Below are 19,653 nucleotides of genomic sequence, written 5' to 3'. Positions count from 1 at the left end.
TTTTATGTACGGTATTTTATTTAGTATTTAACTATGATGAAAATAATTTGATAGCTATCATATCAGATTTTTTTAAATTTTAAAATCAAGTTTTATTTTTGCTTTTATCCTAAAAAGAAAAGGATATAGTAAAATAAAGTAAAAATATTGCAAATTTGGGAAAAGGAAAACAATAATTGAAATTGTGAGAAAACTTCTATTTATCTGTCTATCCATTTTTTTTTTACTACTAATCTTCACTAGAGTCGAGGGGGTGCTGGAGCCCACCGCAGCTATCTCTGGGCAGTGGGCAGGGGACACCCTGATCTGGTTACCAGACAGTTGCAGGGCGAACTTGTATTTGTTTTATTTTCAATTTCAGTAATAAAAATAAAATACGAATACAGTAAAATGGAAAAAATAAAAAGTAAAAATTATATTACTATTTAATGCATCCTCCAAAAATAAAATAGAAATTAAAACCCTAAGATGAGAAAGATAATCTACTATGTGTAATTTGAAATTTATTAAGAGTATTCTTTTTCTTTTTTTAATATAAAAGGTTAAAATATATTAAATAACAAAAAAATATTTCTAATTGAAAACAACGTGAAATAAGAATGATACGTAAGAAAATAAATGTTAAAAAAATTAACATTTTAAAACATACCTGTCAACCTGTACAGTTTTTTATGCATTTTAAGACGAGTACGACGTACAAGGAAATCTGTACGGAAAAACGCAAATTTGTCAATGATGGGTACCATCAGGTATACACCGACTATCACGAAATGGCAAATCAATCAAGTCAAAGGAGTTTGCCGCGGAAGCCTCTATCTCGGTATCGTTTTTTTTCGTTGCAAACGAAGCGAGCGGTTTGATGCTAATGTGCGCATGCGTCTGCCGCCTGGAGATTTCCCATCATGCATCATTCCGGAAAAAAAAAAAATTATACATATGGTGTACGATTATTTTGTACGGGAAAATACGACAATTTGTACGGGCATGGAGCCGTGGAGGTTGACAGGTATGTTAACATGAAAAGAATATTACCCAGATTTGGCAAAAAGATAAAATGCTTAAAATAAGAAAAATAATAAGCACAAAAAAATGTTGAAACAACATAAAAAAAAAAAAACTATTAAACTAAAAATGTGCAAAATCATCTGTCAACGTAACATTATTTTGTTTTATTGATGTTTTTGTTTCCAGTGAATGAGCTTTTCTTATTACATTTTTACTCTTTAGTTATAAAGTAGATAAGTAGATAAAATCCAGTTTTTATTAGGACCAGGCGACTTACAAGGAATGTTTTCACGACTCAACCATTTTAACTTTTCATTTGATTTACACGTCACACAGGAAAATGTGACAGCTCTGACGAAGGCTTAAGTGACACCTGAATCCATTATCAAGGTAAAGGCATTCCTCTATTTACAGTGAAGTGTGCTGCTCGGTGGAAGCCCCCCCAAGCTTACTCGTGCTTGTAAAGATATTAGTTGGAGTATTATGACTCTCTATCCCCGAAATAAAATGTAATGAAATAAACACACACACACACACACACTGGATATAAAGTCAGCAAGTCCAACTCCGGCCAATCGAGTTATGCCTTCCGTGAGGTCAAACAGGTGTTTTGTTTTTTTGCATACCTGATGGGAGGAAAGCAGCTTGCTGCTGAAATGGCATGCTGGCCAGGGCCTGCTGGTACTGAAGCATGCCCGTATTAAAGACAGCAGAGGCCCCGTTGGCTTTCTCCAGTGCTGCCCGTTTTGAGAGGGGAGCCATGACACTTGGGGCCATACCCTGCCCGGCCCGAGTGTGCCAAGGGGTAAATAGATGAGTTGGGGAAAATAAAGGAAAAAAAGGTTAGATGACATCATAGAAGCAGAGCTGCAACATCTCTGAGTGTACATTAATAATCTGTTCATATCAGTAGCAAGCAAGCAGTACTCGGACACACGGACTACACAAGCGGAAGCATGGTGCCGACTGGCTATAAAGCATTCGTGAATTACCGTATTGGCTGGGAATATTAAATTGCCGCTAACTAAATGCAACATAAGCAAGCGTTGACGATTAAAGAACGATAACATTACGGCTCGATAACAAAAGGTGGAAGCACAGAGAGAGGAAGGCTGCACTGCTAGCTCCATGAGAAATTGTCAGGTGACGGTTCACGCCAAAGTCCAAAAAGGGATGCATCGAAACCACAAATTTGGGCCCGCACTGAAAATGTGAAACTGTTAGGCAGAAACAGAATTCCAGATAATGTAATAAAGAAAGGCTGCAAAATGTCATGAGTCAAGTAATTTTTTTTTTTTTAAGTAAGATTTTCTTGATCTTTTGGCAAAAAATGTTATTACATAGTTCAACATTAATTCTAAAATATATCCTGAGTTTTTTTTTAGCTAAATATATTCAATTTTAATTTTATATATATATATATATATATATATATATATTATACATATCAATGTATGTATCTCTCTCTATATGGTTGGTTGGATTCTCTTAACCACTAGGGTAATACGGACAAGTACAGCCTGGTGGCGCCTATCCCTCTCCAGGCCAACATGTTTCCACCCAGTTTTGTTAGGCGAGTGTGCTAACCACTGCATAACCCTAACCCTAATATAATAAAATAATTGTTAGAAAAACATTTATGGAGTACAGTTCTGATGAAAAAACACTATATAAATGTTGCGCCCCAGGGAGTCAAGAAATTTCACACATTGCACATACATTTTTTTGAGGTGCAATGACAATCATACCAAAATTTGGTACATATTGTTTGGTACAAAATATGAATTTGAATAAAAAGTAAAGAAATAAAATTACCGTTAAGCTTAACCAAGTTCAAAGCAGGGGTTGTTTGACAATACAAATCTGGACTGTTTTGCACGGATTTTTTTGCAAAAATGTCCAAAATTGGGTTGTTTAGACAAAAAATGGGTTTGTTAGAAATGTGGCTGAAAATTAGACTAGCGACAGCTAACGCTTTACAAACTGAAACTGCTATATTGATAGTTGTGTAAAGTTATCACGTAAACATTAACCCAAGTCCAGATAGCGCGTACATCATTATCGGTTACACTGTACAGTATATACTTGAAATCAAACTTGATTGGTCGTTTGAGTAAAACATGTTTTTGGTCTCTGGTATCTACTAATTAGTTTGTTTACGAATTAAAACTGCTGAACCGCAGTAAATTGGCTATGGAGTGTTAGCATCCAAACATTAGTCAAAGTCTGGCTAGCGACTATATTCTTTTTTTGGCTATACTGGTGAATATACCTAAAATCAAGCCTAATTTATGTTTTTTTTGTTTTTTAAATCTGGTATTGTGTTTATGTTCCCTGGTATTTATTAAGTAAAACTTCAAAGGATATTTCTTTCAGATTACAACTGGTAAACCATGGTAAATTGGCTTTGTAGTACTAACATTTAAATATTAGCCAAAGTCAGTCCAGCAGGCTCATCCTTTTTTGCTCCTTTTTCTCTTATTGAAAAATATTTGTCTAAAAATGCCCAAAAATGCACATTAAGGTAAAAATTTCGGTGATGAAAATTCGGTGCATCCCTACAAAAATGGTCTCTGAAATCGTGACCTGTCGTGTGTTAATTACCTGTAGGAACTCTTAGCCCCACCTGACGTGCACTAGCAACACACCCATGCACACAATTGATAGCTTGGACATTAGACAGAAAGCCATGCTACCTTTGTAAAGGCTTTCCTAACCCTTGCTAGCTTTTAGTTGTTGTTGTGAAAGACATTGCAGGTGATGAATTGATCGCGGCTCATTGAGACTTCCGATTTGGGATGAACTCCTTTGTGGAAATTAAATATTCCCTGACATTTTCAATGACATAATATAGGTCCTGATTTGGTAAGGAGTCAGATGTTTACAAAAATCATTCACATCAGAAAATGATAATCGGCACCTTTAGTCATTTGCCGATGTGAGCTGAACCACTAAACACATCTTTTCTACAATGGGAATTGGTACTAACGTTCAGTTTTAGAATACAGAGATTAAAATAATTTGTTTTAGTTTCTCTGATTCATTTATTAATAATATTAAATCATACATTATTAGATTTTATTTTTATTGTATCTCAGTTTAAACTTATCTAACAACTTTGTTCCCCGGAGTTGCAAGGCATTTTTATTTTAATGACAATAAAAATAATCTTGAATCATATTGTTATAAAATATTAATAATAAAATGTTTGTTTTACAGCACATAATATTGTTCTTGTGTGTATTGGGTGCCAAGACTTGCAGTGATGCCAAAGGTAGAAGCAAGAAGATGGTAAATAAATAAAAAAAGCCATAGATGATGAAGAAATGGAAAGAAGGCCCACTTAGTGTTACCTTTGCTAAGGAATATGGACGTAGCCAATCGCCAATCGGGACAATTAATAAGAAAAAAGAAGTGGTTAAAGCAATAAAGTCTTCAAAATGGCATGACTATCCTTGGAAGTTTTAAAATCTGTTTTAATTTAATCCGATGTCTCCTCCTCCAGTGCATCCACCCACTAATTCCACTTTACCAGCTCAAATTATGTCACACCAAAGGTAAATAAAAAATATTTTATCCTTTACAAGTATACACAGTTGTTACTTAATCATATACAGATTTGTTACATATAACTAGTAGTGTGTATATATGTACTATTTTAGTATGTATGTATGTAAAACTTTAATGTTTTTACATAGGGTACCCAGGGTTTTGGAACACATTACCTAATTACCATAGGTCCCTATCCCCCACCCTACGACAATTTCACTTCATGATCTCCCTCTAAGGACAGATTAACGTCATATTCCAAGGTCTGCTGTGATTTTAAAAAGTAATTCCATAAGAGACTGTCATGAGTGCATCAGAAATATGGTCCAATAGTTTAGTATGAAAACGGACCCAAATTCCTAATAAACACAAGAGCCGGGGTCATTTCACCACACACACGGAAGACAGAAGGAAAAAAAAATAAACTGACATTGCACCAAGACAGAGACGACCAAAGAGCATTAGTTAAAAACACTGCTCTACAACAAAGCCACATGCCAAGCTAAAAGGTGAAAGGTCATAGTACCAGGTCAAAGGTTGCGTCGAGGGGTCGCTTCAGTGATTTGACAGCCGACTGAGTCTTAATTAGCAGGCAGCGAGCACATGATGGCAATGGGCCAATGGGGTTCAAGCGCATTAACATAAACCAGCAAGCAGAGGTGCATCATGGGGGCAGCAGTGCAGTTTGGGTATAGGTGAGAAAAAAAACAAAAACAAAAAAAAAATCATTGGAATGCATTTTTACAAGGGGATTACAGGACTAAGGCATGCACAATGTGGATACTACGTAGCTCTACTGCTATACTGTTACATGATTGTTGTGATACTATAGTACAATCTACATTAGTTATGAATGGACGGAGCACTGAAAAGATTGGTCATCCGTTATTGAAATTCAGGAATCCTATTCAAAGGAATACAGTGAACCCCCGCAAATATTGCAGTGCGTCATCGACAGGTTAGAGCTTCAACACACCATTTTTAAAAGAATTTTTAGAATATTACAGAAGATATATAAACCAGGGTGGCAAGGCGGCTGGGTGGTTAGCGGACAGCACCGCGGTGCAGAAGTCCAGGGTTCAATTCCAGCCTCAAGTTTGCATATTTTTCACGTGTCTGCGTGGATTTCCTTTTGATACTTTGGTTTCCTCCCACATTCCGAAAAACGTGCATGTCAGCTTGATTGGCCGGTCCAAATTGTCCCTAGGTGTGTTAGAACCGGTTAGTATTCTAACATATCTTGCATTGTCTTTATTCCATGTTTTGTTCAGTGCAAGGTAGTTGGTGTAGCAACATATTCTGTGTCTTCTCCGTTTCGTGTTTTGTTCATTTAGATCTAGTTAGTGTTCAACTATATGTAGCAGGGATGTATAGTGGAGTTTGTGTTTGAAGAGCTTTGAGGTCTATGAATTATGAGGGTCCTAGTAAACTTTGTTCTGTTTCTGTACACCATTTGATACAGATTCCATTCATGTAAATGAATTATTTTCTTAAATCTTAATTTTGTGGCAACACGCTACTCTTGCTTTTTGCATCAGTAATTTTACTTGAAAAGTTGATGTCAGCAAGCAAGAATATGTGTGTAAAAAAACTTTTAAAGGTGTGCTTTTAAAAAAGCTCTCAATTTATCAAAATAAAGCTTAGACCCTTCTCTTTCATCTGAAAAAAAATCTACTCTTCAGCTTTTCAGTCCTTTTGTAATTCGCAATAGAACATAAGTCAGTTTAATCAAAACTAAAATAGCTTTTGAAAAAAAAGCATTGAAATCATGTTTTGATGAGTTTCGGAAATGGGCTGCCTTGTAATTTGTCTGCTGTTTTAAGGCGCAATAAATGGAGGTTCACTGTAATACAGCTAAGGTTTCACCGTGCACATCCTAGTCAGAGTCACTTTGCAATGATAAACTTCCAACCCTCATTGGCGCGACATCAAAAACAGCTTGTAAGACATTTTTCAAAAAATAAACCAGAAGACACAGCGCCTTGCTCGCACCGTTGCTAAAAGACAAAACTTAAAGCACGAGAAAACCATTTCAGCTTGACAAGAGAAGAAATAAACATTGTGAGCTGGCTTCTCCGATCATATCGTTTGACCCGAGCCAAACCGGACCACGTAAGCGTAGGTCTTCTCACCATGGCAGCGGCGGCTGAGGCCTGGTTCACCTGGTGCTGGGTGGCTTTGATTTTTGCCTGCAGGTGGGCCGGCGGGTGGAAGTACTTGCACTTCTCGCGGGAGCATCTACCCTTGATGTAGTCCATGCAGACAGTGACCGTGTTGTCGTTGGTGTCGATCATGGTGCTGTCTGCCGGGTGGGCGAAGCGGCAGTCATCTTCGCCCCGGGAACAGTTGCCCCTTTGGTATTCGCGGCAAACCTGAAGACAGAATGCGCAACAATGAGGATATACTGTAATCCCTCTCCAATTCGCGTCTTTGTACTTAGCGGCGTCAGTTCAGTGTGTGTTGAAAAAAATCCACTATCGGTTATCCCGATTAGATATTGTTGCGAGCAGAGGCCCGCATGTTTATTTTTGACGGGACTGGTGGCTTCTTTTATTTGATGTGTTGTCCACCAAAAAAAGGGAACTGCACTTTGTGGGGATGCTATCTATGATCCCCAATCGCATTTTTCTGCAAGCGGGGATCAGCAGAGTGCACTCGTGTCGGGCCTGGCACTTTTATTTTCCCGTTATTGTATTTTCGACTAAATTGAACTGTGCTTGTGCAGCCATTATTCATTATCCCAATCCCATATTGCTCTGAGCAGGGACAGAAGGCACTTTTGTCAGCAGGTTTGTCGTTCCGGCCCACCTAAAATAAAATGCAATCTATTATCCCCAGTCCACTATTGTGAGTATGGGCCAGCACAGCACATTTTTATCCTTTGGTTCAAGCTGCTGAAAAATGCCATTGTGGCCCACCTAAAATGTACTGCACCAATTGAACTCCAATCCATTATCCCAGGTCGACTATTGATGCGAGCAGGGGCCAGCAGAATGCATGTTGAAAATTGGACAAGCTACTTTACAAATTTACACCTATCACAGGGCTTCCTTGAACGCAATATACGAGGGATTACAGTACGCTTGGACAGTGATGTGTGGTATTAAAACTATATAAATAGAAAACTACATAAAATAATCATATGCCACATTTAAAGTTGTTATGTTTTTTATGAATGGAGGCTTTATGCTATTGAAGTGTGGAACCTTTATTATAATTTTTCAGCACCTAGATAATGTGGTTTTTCAGTAAGCTTATGTCAGCAAATGAAAGCTGTGTGACTAACAAAGCGGTGATTTCTTTTTTTCTCAGATTGGAAACGTGGAATTTAACAATTGAGCAGGGTGTGGTGTCAACTCATTCATGGACACACCCACAGCTTTATAAGAAAAAAAAAATCAAAATGAAACCGACTAAACAAGACCAAATCAGCAACGTCTATTTGCACTCGTAGATATAATTGTTTTCTACGTCTTACAGCCAAAAAGCATCAGATATAAGACATAATGATTAAAATAAGCATGATAGCATAGAAAAAAAAACCTTGCTCATATAAAAAGCATCAATCCCGCTGCTTTTTATGTTCATGCAGATTCAGTGTGAGTCATCAAAGCTTTTATCTCTCTGTGGATGAAGCACTGTTCAAAAAAGGGGAACAGCAATAAGGTTCAAATTGGATGGGACCTGCAGTCCTTTAACGGGAGTAACCCCGTGTGTTCATATTGGCAGTTATGAAATAGCTAAGCAGGCATTACTCCAAAATAAAAAGTAAAACTGAAGGATTTCCACTATTTAGTTCCAGTTAGATAATTTTTTAATGACCAAACTTTAATTTATTTCGTGCCGATTAAATTCTAAATTCTAAGTCAGAATGGCAGGGCGAGCTTCACTTTACAGTATTTTGTTTGCTTCTGATGTTGCATCGTTTGCACACTTCGTGTAGTTCGCGTCTGAGACAGAGGGGGGCAGCACAATCCTAGTTTTCCCCGGCTACTGTATTTAGTGTCAAAAACATGAGGTGTCTAGCAACTTTTGATGAACACAAATGCTTAACATGCTCGTTATCTGATGATGTAAACACTTGCATGTATTTGTAGTCATTTTGCATCATTTGATTGGAGGTACGTGCGATTTGTTTGCATAATTATGCTTTCAGTGCAGATTTGAACTGATGAAATACGAGACCCATATTTCTCTTGGGAGTTTCTACTTTGAAAACATGAATTGGGATTCGTTTTGAAATAACAACAAAATATGCATGAAGTGCTTTCATTAGGTTTTTCATGAGATATATTTGTGTGTTTTTGTAGGGATGCACTGAAATGAAAATTTAGGGCTGAAAGGGAAAACCGAAAATATGTGGCTGAAACTCTAAAAGAGCAAAACCTAAATAAATTACAAAAGGAAAGGGGAGAAGTTATTTAAAACGTATATTTTGCACTGACTTGCCCAAAAAGCAGAATACAAAATTACGTACGTGCTGCTGATATAAATACATGTATTAAAATGACATGAAACAAAAAGTGGGCATTAGGTTCTTAAAACAAATTCTTGTCAGGCAACAAAGTGTAACAGATGAAACAAAACTGCAGAGAAATCTAAAATGAAAGTGAGCTTATTCTACTTTAAAGGGACAGTGTGTAATATTTAGTGCTTCGTAGTGGTGCAAAAAAACCGTATCCAGTAAAAAAAACGAATTTGAATATTGGGCAAAATTACATTACATGTCATACCAATGTTAATTTTTATAAAAAAAAATCACAGGTTGATAATTTTAGTTTTCTTTTTCACTGAGAAATCCCTTCTTATATCGGCACCATGTTCTTCCCCGCACTGATGTGTGTCACTGGCCCTCACTCGTACCAGACAACACAGTGCCATCTAGTGGTGAAATATTACACATTTGACTTTAACAACTTAGTAAACCAGCTGGTTAAGACCAAAAATAAGTCTATTGAAGCTGCACACTGAAAAGTTCATTTCTCTTTATTATGAAAACAGAGATCCTTTGGTTTTCGTAGGTAATGGGGACTAGAACCACCGCGAGTGAAGTGTGAAATCCTGCACCTTTTTTGGGGGGGGGGCGGCGGCACTCATTAAAGCAGACTTGCCAACTTACCGACTAAAAGAGAAAAGAGGAGAGAGGATTTAAATCCAGAACGTATTTTAAATCAGTTGATATTTTTTTGGTTTTGGCCGAGAAAGAGAGAGCGCAAAAACAAATTGAAACCCAGTAGGTATTTTACATTACTGGTTGTTTTTTGGGGGGAGCACCTTGATCAGAACCCTGCTGACTGGCTGAGGGAGTTAGAGAGAGAAAGAGAAACAGATACATTGATAGTGATATAGAGATAAGAGAGAGAGAGAGAGAGAGAGAGAGAGAGAGAGAGAGAGAGAGAGAGAGAGAGAGAGAGAGAGAGCGCAAGTGAGTGAGAGAGAGAGCAAGTGAGAGAGAGAGAGCAAGTGAGAGAGAGAGAGAGAGAAAGCAAGAGAACAAAGGTTACGGCAGATGCATCATATTTACAAATTGAATATTAGATATTTAGTTATGTAGTGTTAGCACAGGGGTGCTCATTAGGCAGATGCCGATTTACTGGCGCATCGCAGATATAGTACTGGTAAATCATGGAAAAGTGTAATCAGTGTGTTGCATTTGTAAGGATACACGGCCATCTAGTGGTAAACTGCAGCATATGAGCATAAACACAAATGCTGCTCATGCTGCAATTATAAATTGGAGAACTCCAAATTTTGTCCATAAAAGGTGTAGTTTATGACTTATATAAATGTTTTTAATTTTTTTTTACTTACAATTTACTAGGTATCTAATGATTAAGAGTTCAAATTAAATGTAATGTTTACATTTGTGTATCATAAAATGTATGACAATGGGGTTTATCAAAATGTTTTAAATATCAATAAAGAAAATATAATTATAAAATTACTATTTAAGTATATGTTGGAATTTTAATTATTAACCACAAATTTCAGTATTTGCCTAGATTGAGTAAAGTGTATTTGATCTTTTCGGAAAAATCAATCTGCACTACAGCAGTACAGTGTTACTACAGCATTACAGTGTTACTTATTCCTTGGCATTGGAAAAAAAAGAATGACTTGACGATTCATTTTTTCTGCTGTGTTGGGACACGCAAGTTACATATTTCCCACTCTGGTGTGATCTATGATGATTGTTGCCTTATCTCGTGTTTGTTGATTTCCACTGAGGTTTTTAGTTTTTCCTTGCTCTTATGTAGGTTTTAGATCAGGGGACGGTGTAAAATACTCTGTACTCTGTAATAGTTTTATTACAATTCAACGTACTCCATATTTTTCATTTTGATTATAATTATTTGATCTATTCAGGCGTACCTTGAAAGATATTGTAAGCATTCACCTTCCACTAATAGACTCTTTTTAATGCTAGACTGCCCTTGAATCTCAATTTTTTGAGGTGGGTATATAATTTTGACTTGAGTACTGAGTAAAGTGTGAGTACTTCTGTGTTAGCATGTAAACATTTCCTCAAGTCCTCCTAGCAGCTAAGAAAAACTTGGAAGCAGAGGGACACATGAATGTTTGAAAAAATTATTCTGTCAGGATACTCTCTATGGTGCCCCTGTAGACATGAGCACGATGACATTTTTTTAATACTTTTTTCCAATCTTATTTTATTTCTTGGTGCAGAAAACTTCCTACTGTTGTGGTTTTGTTATGTTTTCATTTCGAGAGTTACCTCAAGTCTGTCCGTCCTCAGCAGTTTCTGGGCTGCAGCAGCAGCATTGGGGACTTGGCTGACAGCAGGGCTAGAAGCCATGAGGACTTGGGTGCTGGGTAGGATCTCCGGCGGCATCAAGCCAGGCGACACAGGGCTCAAGTAGGGATTAAAGGCCGCTGCTGCCGCAGCTGCGGCCGCCGCGTTGGCATTGGTGGCCAAGCCGGGTGTCACCGAGAACATGGGCTGGAGTATGGAGAAAAACAGAGATTAGAGGGGAAAAAAAGGACCTTGTTTTGCAGACAATAAAGATAAAAGATAAAATCTGCTGCAGAGATAGTAAATGAGCTGCATTGGCTCCACATTAGAAAGTCTGCAGTCTAGCTGGGAGATAAAATTGTGCTACGTTTATGTTTGTGCATGCACAGTTCCTTGAAAATGTTCAACATTGTGAACATCATGGTTTTAAAATCGACAGTCGTATGCAAAACATTTATCTTGAAAATTTTACTTTTTAATAGAGTACTAAATACACTATTGATACCCCCAAATAAATAGTGGAGTTATTTTAAAAATACAATCATTGTTGAAATATTTTGAAAACATTTTTGCAGCACAGTTCTGAGGTCAAGGGTTCAAACACAGCTGCCAGCCTTCCGGTGCGGAGTTTGCATGTTCTCCCAGATCTGCGTGGGTTTCTTCCAGGCAATCCGGTTTCTTCCCATATTACCAAAACATGCTTGACAGGTTAATAGGTGACTCCAAATTGTCCCTCTTTTTTCCTTAATGGTGTATTTTATTTTGGGCTTAAATCGTCAAGCCCTGGCTACAGCTCTTTCACATCAGCCCCACTACCAAGTTCTTCTTTTCTTCTAAGTGTCTGTTAAAAGGAATATGCTCTAACTAAAAAATGCATATATTTTTACATTTGTAGTGTATGAATGAATTAATGGGCTTTATTGTCATTATACAAGTAGAACATAATCAAAGGGGTTCTTCTTTCTGTGTAAGTTAAACAAATTAAAAAGGAAAAGATGTATATTTTTGGGGTTTAGGTCGGCCATGTTTGTGGGCGTGTGCTCTCACAATGGGCGGTAGCTGCGTGGCAGGCATCATGGCGTTAGCGAGCTGCATTTGCTGGGCCAGCATGACCATGTTCTTCTGCTGGATCAGGTTGTTTCTGCCGTTGATCTCCAGCTGGTTCTTTAGGTGCGGAGGAGGGTGCAGGTATTTGCAGTTCTCTCTGGAACAGCGGCCCTGAAATTCAAAGGACAAGCGTTTTCCTTATCTTATCTGGACATTTAAAAAGGTGAAAGCGCTCCCCTGGTATTAAGTAATGAGACTCTCAGACTTATCGCTCAGTTAAGGACTAAAAAGTCCTTAATCGGATAAGTCCTTGTCAAGTACAAAAAAATTTGAGTGTATGTTTCTCATTTTTTCTTTTTGCAAAACTACCTAATTTGCATTTTATTTACATTACAATTTAAAAACTAATATCGAGTGAAAAGTTTTTTATGGTGGGGTGTGTGTTGTTTGAGGTGTCCTTCTAAAGTTGAAAGATAAAATAATTCTCTTTCAAGTATGTGTTAAAATGACCAACTGAGTTCAAAGAGCTCTTATGCTTTATTTTCCACTGCACTTTTCTGTTTTTATCTTACTTTTAAAAGAGCTGCTCAGTTGGAACACATTAGGTTTGAGGAAGGTTTTCTCTTGTTTCTATCTGATAGTGTGACGTGAAAATGGTGAAAGAAAGAAGGAGTCTTCTTTAAATAGAGTCCAAACGCAAACCCAAACTAAAAAAAGATGAAAAAAGATGAGTTGATTCGCGCACGTCTAAGAAATGCACGTACTTGCATGCGTATCATGAAAGAGCTGATAAAGGCTGCAATGATAACACAAGCCAGGAAATGGCAACAGATAAAAATCCAACACACAAAATCCTCAGTCTCTTTAAATAATTCTTGATTTTGTAAATGTGTTTTAAAGTGGTTGGTATGTGAAGTTGTGGGTGTTGTTTTTTTTTTTTGGTTTGAACAAATTTATTGACACTAAAAACAGAAAACAATCATGACAATCTCAACAGCAATTAAGCACATTCACAATATTATATTCCAATATTACGTTTTTAACAGCAAACACAAAGTGAGGTTTGAACAAACCTTCTCGAAAATCAAACATATTCACAATTTCATTATATAACATCTTTGTTAGTGTCAATAGATCCGTCCAGGCCAAAGTCGATTGTCCTCGGTCTGAACAAATCCACCGACATATATAAGACACTCTTGTATGGACTTGTATAGTGGTTGAATTTGGTCCTTTGAGTGCCACCATAACTACACAAGAGTGAGACTTGTGAAAGTAACCAAAAGGTGTTGGTAATCATGATGCTGCTTTGTTTGAGCCTGTGCCACACAAGTTTGATCCATATGCCTCAGTTTAACCCCTGCTTCATCTTGTTCATGAAGGACTTTGATGCCTGTTTTAACAAAAGATTACCAAACATTTAAGCATCCTTGGTGAGTAACGAGAGGTATGTTTGTCCGTTTATTTTGTTTAGTTGAACCATTGTATCATTCTAACATTGTGACTTTTCAGTGTGCACTGAATACTTTGATTAATGTTTTGTTGTTGTTATAATATTGCTGCACAAAACATGAAGATTGTACTCTGAAGACTGTATCATGACTTGTTTTTATGTTTGCATACCCTGACACACTGTTTTCATGGTGCTATGGTGACAAAGATGATACTGCTGCAACTAAAATAAAATAATCCTTATGCATGATTTGAGACTCTCCTTGGTTGCTATCTCCTGTTATTCAATTCCCTGACACACATTTAAAAATGACCAAATACTGACACACTTCAATAGGCATGTGCTTGGAGACATTTAAAAATTAATACAAATAGTTGCAAGATTTCAAAGAGTCAAAATCACAAAGGCCGAATTACATGCACACTGGGTAATGCAACAGGTGCCCCGAGCACACAAACTACATGTCACGTGTCCAAAAGGCCAGCACAGACAGACAAACAATGTTTAGAATAGAAAGTGTGTGGTTGGATCTGGTTGACCTCACAGTGCAGCCCCCACAGGGAGAAATCTCTGGACTGCCAGGAGTTCACTTTCCTTTACTTTCACTCATACTGGATTACCAGACAGGTGCGAGGGTAAGAGAAGTGGGGTCACGGCTAAGGAGGCGCACTTAAATTGCAGGGCAGGGGGGGGGGAGCTTTTTGTCCACTTAGCAAGAAGTTGCTGTCTCAAGATGTTATTGGATCTCGCTGAGAGTCTTTCTAAATATAGTGCTCAAAGCAGAGAATTCCCTTGATTTTTGCAGATAATCTGTTCCATGACTGCCCATATTAGTGTAATCCTTGGTTATTGTGGTTAAAATTTTGTGTGTGTGTTTACATCCATGGAAACAAACATACAAGTAAAGATGTAAAGCTACATATTTGTAAATATAGCACAGCAAATAAGGTAATGTACAGCAAGCACTATGCCAAAGTCCACCCACAATGAATCATTGTGTATGTTTCTACTGTACGCTACTTCTCCTTACACTTTATTTTATTGTAGTTTAGTAAATGATAGAAAATTGCAATTGCTTTTTATTTGAAGTGATTTTAGCCGGTGCTTGAATAATACGACTTCTTTCAGTTAATGTTCATGTTATCGGGAATTTTTATACCAAGGAAATTTGTGTTTTGTGCCTGCTGAAAATTAAAATGTACTGACAGAGCCAAATGAAAATATTGCGTTATTTATCTGATCATATTGGACTATAGTTGTTAGCATTTCAGTAAGTTCACTAGACTATATACGTAATTCTAATAAAATGTCAAAATTCAATCAGGCTTGTAGCTTAATTTATTATTAGGCCCTTCCATCCGTTCGACTGTGACTCTTCTGCTGTACAGTATCAGTAGTAATAGGTAATAATACAGTATAGGTAATAATACAGTCGAATTAACATAGGCCTAAAATGATTACAATTCTCTCTCACGCACAATACTTGTGTATAACAAACGCAAAATGGTACTACACAAGAAAGTGGACATATGTTTTAAAACGTTTTTACCGTATAAGAAGCTTAAGGCAATTAAGATGATTCACTTCATAGATTAGTGAAAGCATAACTGCTCCTCAGAGGACACCTCACGGCCAGGCCCAAGAGGTGCTGGATTGTCGAGTGAAGCTACCTACGGAGGTGGGAAAACTGCTGGAGACGACGTAGAAGCTCGACGGGAAAACAGAGGTTTTGGCGCACCAGAAACATCGTCATCGAGCTCATCCGTCAGGATCCCAGGGCAGTCCCAGTCTATCCAGGAGACATAATCTCTCCAGCCATTCCTGGGTTTGTGCCTGGGGCCTCCTGACAGTGGGACATGGTGTTCTTTTGGTATGACCCACAGTTCCTGACCAGAGTTGAAGGTAGGAACGTAGAACGACCGGTAATTCGAGAGCTTTGCCTTTCAGCTCAGCTCCCTCTTCACCAAGACGGACCGGTATAGGATTCGCATGCCGGCAGACGCTGCACCGATCTGTCTGCCAATCTCCTGCTCCATCCTACCCTCACTCGCGAACAAGACCCAAGATAATTGAACTCCTCCACAATTTTTCCAAGATATATATTTTTTATCCCGGGATGCACTGAGGCAAGTAAGAAGCGCCAAGTAACAAGGAATTAGGTTAACGCAATTAGGGTTACTAAACCTTGGTATCCACGACAACGGCGCAGCCAGACACCTTCAAATCAGATTTTTTGAATAGTTCCGATAACGAAACTCAACAAAGAAATTACTGATATAAAAACGCCCTGCATTCAAGACTGACCCATGAGAATGTCTCATGATGTGAGCCTCTGGGTCCTGGCTTGCCTTTTTTATTACATTGTTGTTCACACAAAGTGAGAAGAGAAATTGCAGTGAAAATGCAATTACTATCGACCCCTGTCAAAGAGCCAAAATTAAAATACGGTTGAAGATTAAATGTGCTCGACATAGTCTGAAGAGCTAAAAAAGGGTAAGTTAACAAAAACAAAGTGAAGTGAGAATACATCAACAAGTGGTTTTAAAAGTGTAAACGACTTCCCTTAACACAAAGAAACCCCAAAACTTGATATTAAATGCTAAATGACTTTTAATTAGCAAACCTTTTTTTACAGCATTAGCAGAAACAAAGCCAGAAAATCGTTAGTGATGAAAAAGTATTTGAATGGTTGTCAATGTTTATTACTTTAACTTTTATGGTATTTTCTACACCATACAGTGACGGCAACAAGTTGTTTTTGGATATTAATGCATAAACTGTTCAAGTTACAGCCCTAATAAGGCTTCTTCTTGCGATTGGTCAACATCAAATAAGATGCAGGGATGTTATTGGTTTGCGTAATGGCTTTATAAAAAATAAATGGTATTGCCTTTATATTTGTTGAGTTCAGAATCTTGTTTGTTTTGTAAAGATTTTGCGAGTTAGAGCGATACAATACTGTTTTTTGTACTGTACTCATAAGGTTTCGGTCCCAAGGCTTGCAGTGATGGTAAAGGTAGAGAAAGGAAGATGATAACAATGGAAACAAAGCTTCAAATAAAAAATAAATGAGAAGGCACACATATTGTTATCCTCGCTAAGGATTTAACCTTAACCAATCGATTATCGCAATTGTCAAAAATGAGGAGAAGATTAAGTCAACCAAATCTTCTGACGGCATGACATGTCTCGCAGGTGGAAATTTTAATCCACAGTCTGTTCCCCATTCTGAATCCACCCAATTATTCCACTGTAAGAGCTCAAGTCATAAAACCAAAAGTAAATAAAACGTCAGTTTTATTTTATTTTTCGTGAATATATGTTGCTTATTAAAAGTACATTGCAAATAATTATTACTTACTATATACTATTTTGTTACTATCTTTTAAAATGTATATATAATGCTAATGTTTTTACCTGGGTTACATGGGGTTTTGAACGCATTAGCCAATTACAATAGGTTTATATCCCCCCGTGCCATAAAACTTATTATTGCCACCTCAGAACAGATTAATATCATATCCTGGGGCTCTACTGTATTTGGAAGTCTATGCATTGCTGTGTGCTTTGCCGAGCCTTGACGTGACTATAGAAAAGAATGTTGTCATGCCCATCCACCCCACCCCCCCAGTGAGATCACATTTTCCAAAATCCAGGCCAGACTAGAAACAATCCCAGACTGGCTACTGTGCGGCCTGATTGATGACAGTTAAGAAGTAAAAACAAACTCCGCCCCAGTTGGTCTCAGTCTTCCGCCAAATGGTTACACACCCTTTCTTTTGAAAACGGTGCAAAGTTGGAACAAACAATGAAGTGAAGTAACAAGAATGCTGGGTGGGGCTGCGTCCCATCCTTACAGTGAGGAGAGGAGGCATGCGGCAAGTGCTATGCAAGAGTACAGATGCACTTTGCTTCACCTAGTCAGCTAAACAGCGTCACACTCCCACGGCTCAAACAGAAATATTCGACTGCCCTAAAGGAGAGGAGTTATACAACACTGCTGCTGTTTACTCATGAAACATTTTGCAGCTATTCTGGATGCTGTGTAGCTCTCTAAACACATAACTCTTTCGCATCAACTTTATCACAACAACTACAGCTGTGATTTAAAGGTAAAGCATTTCATCAATTAGTCAACAAGTAATTGATTATACCAGTGTTTTCAAACCTTTTTTGAACCAGGGCACACTTTTTTTTTCCAATTAAATAAATTTCCATGCACACCCTTAATTCTATGGTAGTCTTCTTGTATGGAAAATGGTTACTTGGCATCTAAAGCCGTCAATGGCACAGAACCTAAAATTTATCTTTGATGCCTATAGTTGTCATTGGCACTGAATGAGGAATTTTCTAATCTCTGTCATTTCCCGACAGATTTAACATATTTATAAATGTAATACAGTAAATACGTATCACTGTACAAGCGCCAGTGCCTTCTGCGAATATAAGCGACGTCATTACACAAATAAACGTTGTTTCCACATCTTACATTTGAAATGAAAGGATGATTTCATACATGCCACTCACCAAAATCAACAAGGTACTGCTTGTTTGCTCTCCCTTCAAAAGTGTGCTCATTGCTGCCCCGTCTGTTTACAAGATGTGCTCGTAGGTAGCTTGCCAAACGCAAGGACTTACAATACATATGGATAGATAGAACTGTGTACTTTTCACAATAAAGACAGAAAACAAAAATAGAAAAGTCTCAGAAAAATCAACTAATAGACATGAGGCTTTTAGTTTGCCTGGATTATTCATCTTTGGACTACAAGTCCAGGGTGCTTGTATCAAAGTATCCCAGATGAGGGATACTAACGCGCATATATAAACTTGTAAAATTGTATTACACTATAATATACATGGTGGTAATTTTGGTGTATATATATATATATATATATATATATATATATATATATATATATATATATACACAGCCCTGCGATTGGCTGGCAACCAGTTCAGGGTGTCCCCTGCCCACTGCCCAATGATTGCTGGGATGGGCTACAGCACCCCCGCGACCCTACTGAGGATAAGCGGTGTAGCTAATAAGATGAGATATATATATATACAGTATGTAATTAATGCACCTGATGATTTTTTATAGTTAGTTATTTACTTTGTGATATAATCACTAGACTCCTTAATAAATCCCTTCATTCAGTCTTTATGCCATTTCACATTGAGTTCTTAGTTATAAATCTTTGAGATTAATGAATACTACCCATAGTCCTGGTGTGAAGTTAGGATTTGGGGAATTTTACGCTCCAACTTGTTTTTGTTATAGCCCGCCGTGTTCCAACCATTTAATATTGACCCTTTGCACGTGACGCCACGTTGCATTCCCTGGCAGAATGAGAGCCATGACTGTTGGCAAGAAGCACCCTACCAGACAGAACTTGAATGTGCATTTGTGGTAAAACAAATATAGAAAACAACGACAGACGAATATAACTATGACTTTTTACAATGGTGATTGATTTGCTGTGTGGTGGGCTGTGCTGCGAACATTTTTTACAAGGTATGTTGTTGTTTCAGAGCAATTTTACATTAAGTAGGCACGAGTAATGTCAAAGACACCCAATATAGCTACCAATAGGTTATCTAGTGCTCAAGAGATGCTTTCATTGCGGTTAACCAGCGATTCAAAATAGAAATCATCCGAATATCACATGTATTGAAAACTATTATGTGCTCTACCACAAAGCTTGTTATGCAGAAATGAACTGTCAAATTCTCAATGGATAAAACAGGAGACAAACATTCAGAAGATAAAGCATAATTTCGCCAAAGTAAATATTGAAAACATGCTCAAGAGTGATTTCTATACAAGGTGCAAATGCCCCAT

At 37.6% G+C, this 19,653-nt stretch overlaps 1 protein-coding gene across 17 annotated transcripts in view; it reads right to left on the bottom strand.

Moving 5' to 3' along the window:
• The window catches only part of mbnl1 (muscleblind-like splicing regulator 1), a 102,054-nt gene that overhangs the window by 13,379 nt on the left and 69,022 nt on the right, over positions 1-19,653 (bottom strand). For 14 of the 17 annotated variants that reach the window (XM_088346533.1, XM_088346550.1, XM_088346552.1 and 11 more), the window contains 5 exons: positions 12,356-12,526; positions 11,291-11,515; positions 6,687-6,926; positions 5,081-5,134; positions 1,632-1,785 (listed from right to left, as the gene is read on the bottom strand). In XM_088346533.1, the coding sequence (XP_088202659.1) occupies positions 1,632-1,785; positions 5,081-5,134; positions 6,687-6,926; positions 11,291-11,515; positions 12,356-12,526 (844 nt within the window). The remainder of the gene's footprint in view (positions 1-1,631; positions 1,786-5,080; positions 5,135-6,686; positions 6,927-11,290; positions 11,516-12,355; positions 12,527-19,653) is intronic. The other 3 variants (XM_088346553.1, XM_088346557.1, XM_088346556.1) reach the window with 1 other exon arrangement.

Source organism: Urocampus carinirostris, chromosome 1 (genome assembly GCF_059441175.1).
Source record: "Urocampus carinirostris isolate Australia breed hairy pipefish chromosome 1, RoL_Ucar_1.0, whole genome shotgun sequence".
NCBI lineage: Eukaryota > Metazoa > Chordata > Actinopteri > Syngnathiformes > Syngnathidae > Urocampus > Urocampus carinirostris.
This window is presented reverse-complemented; position numbering and strand designations above follow the sequence as displayed.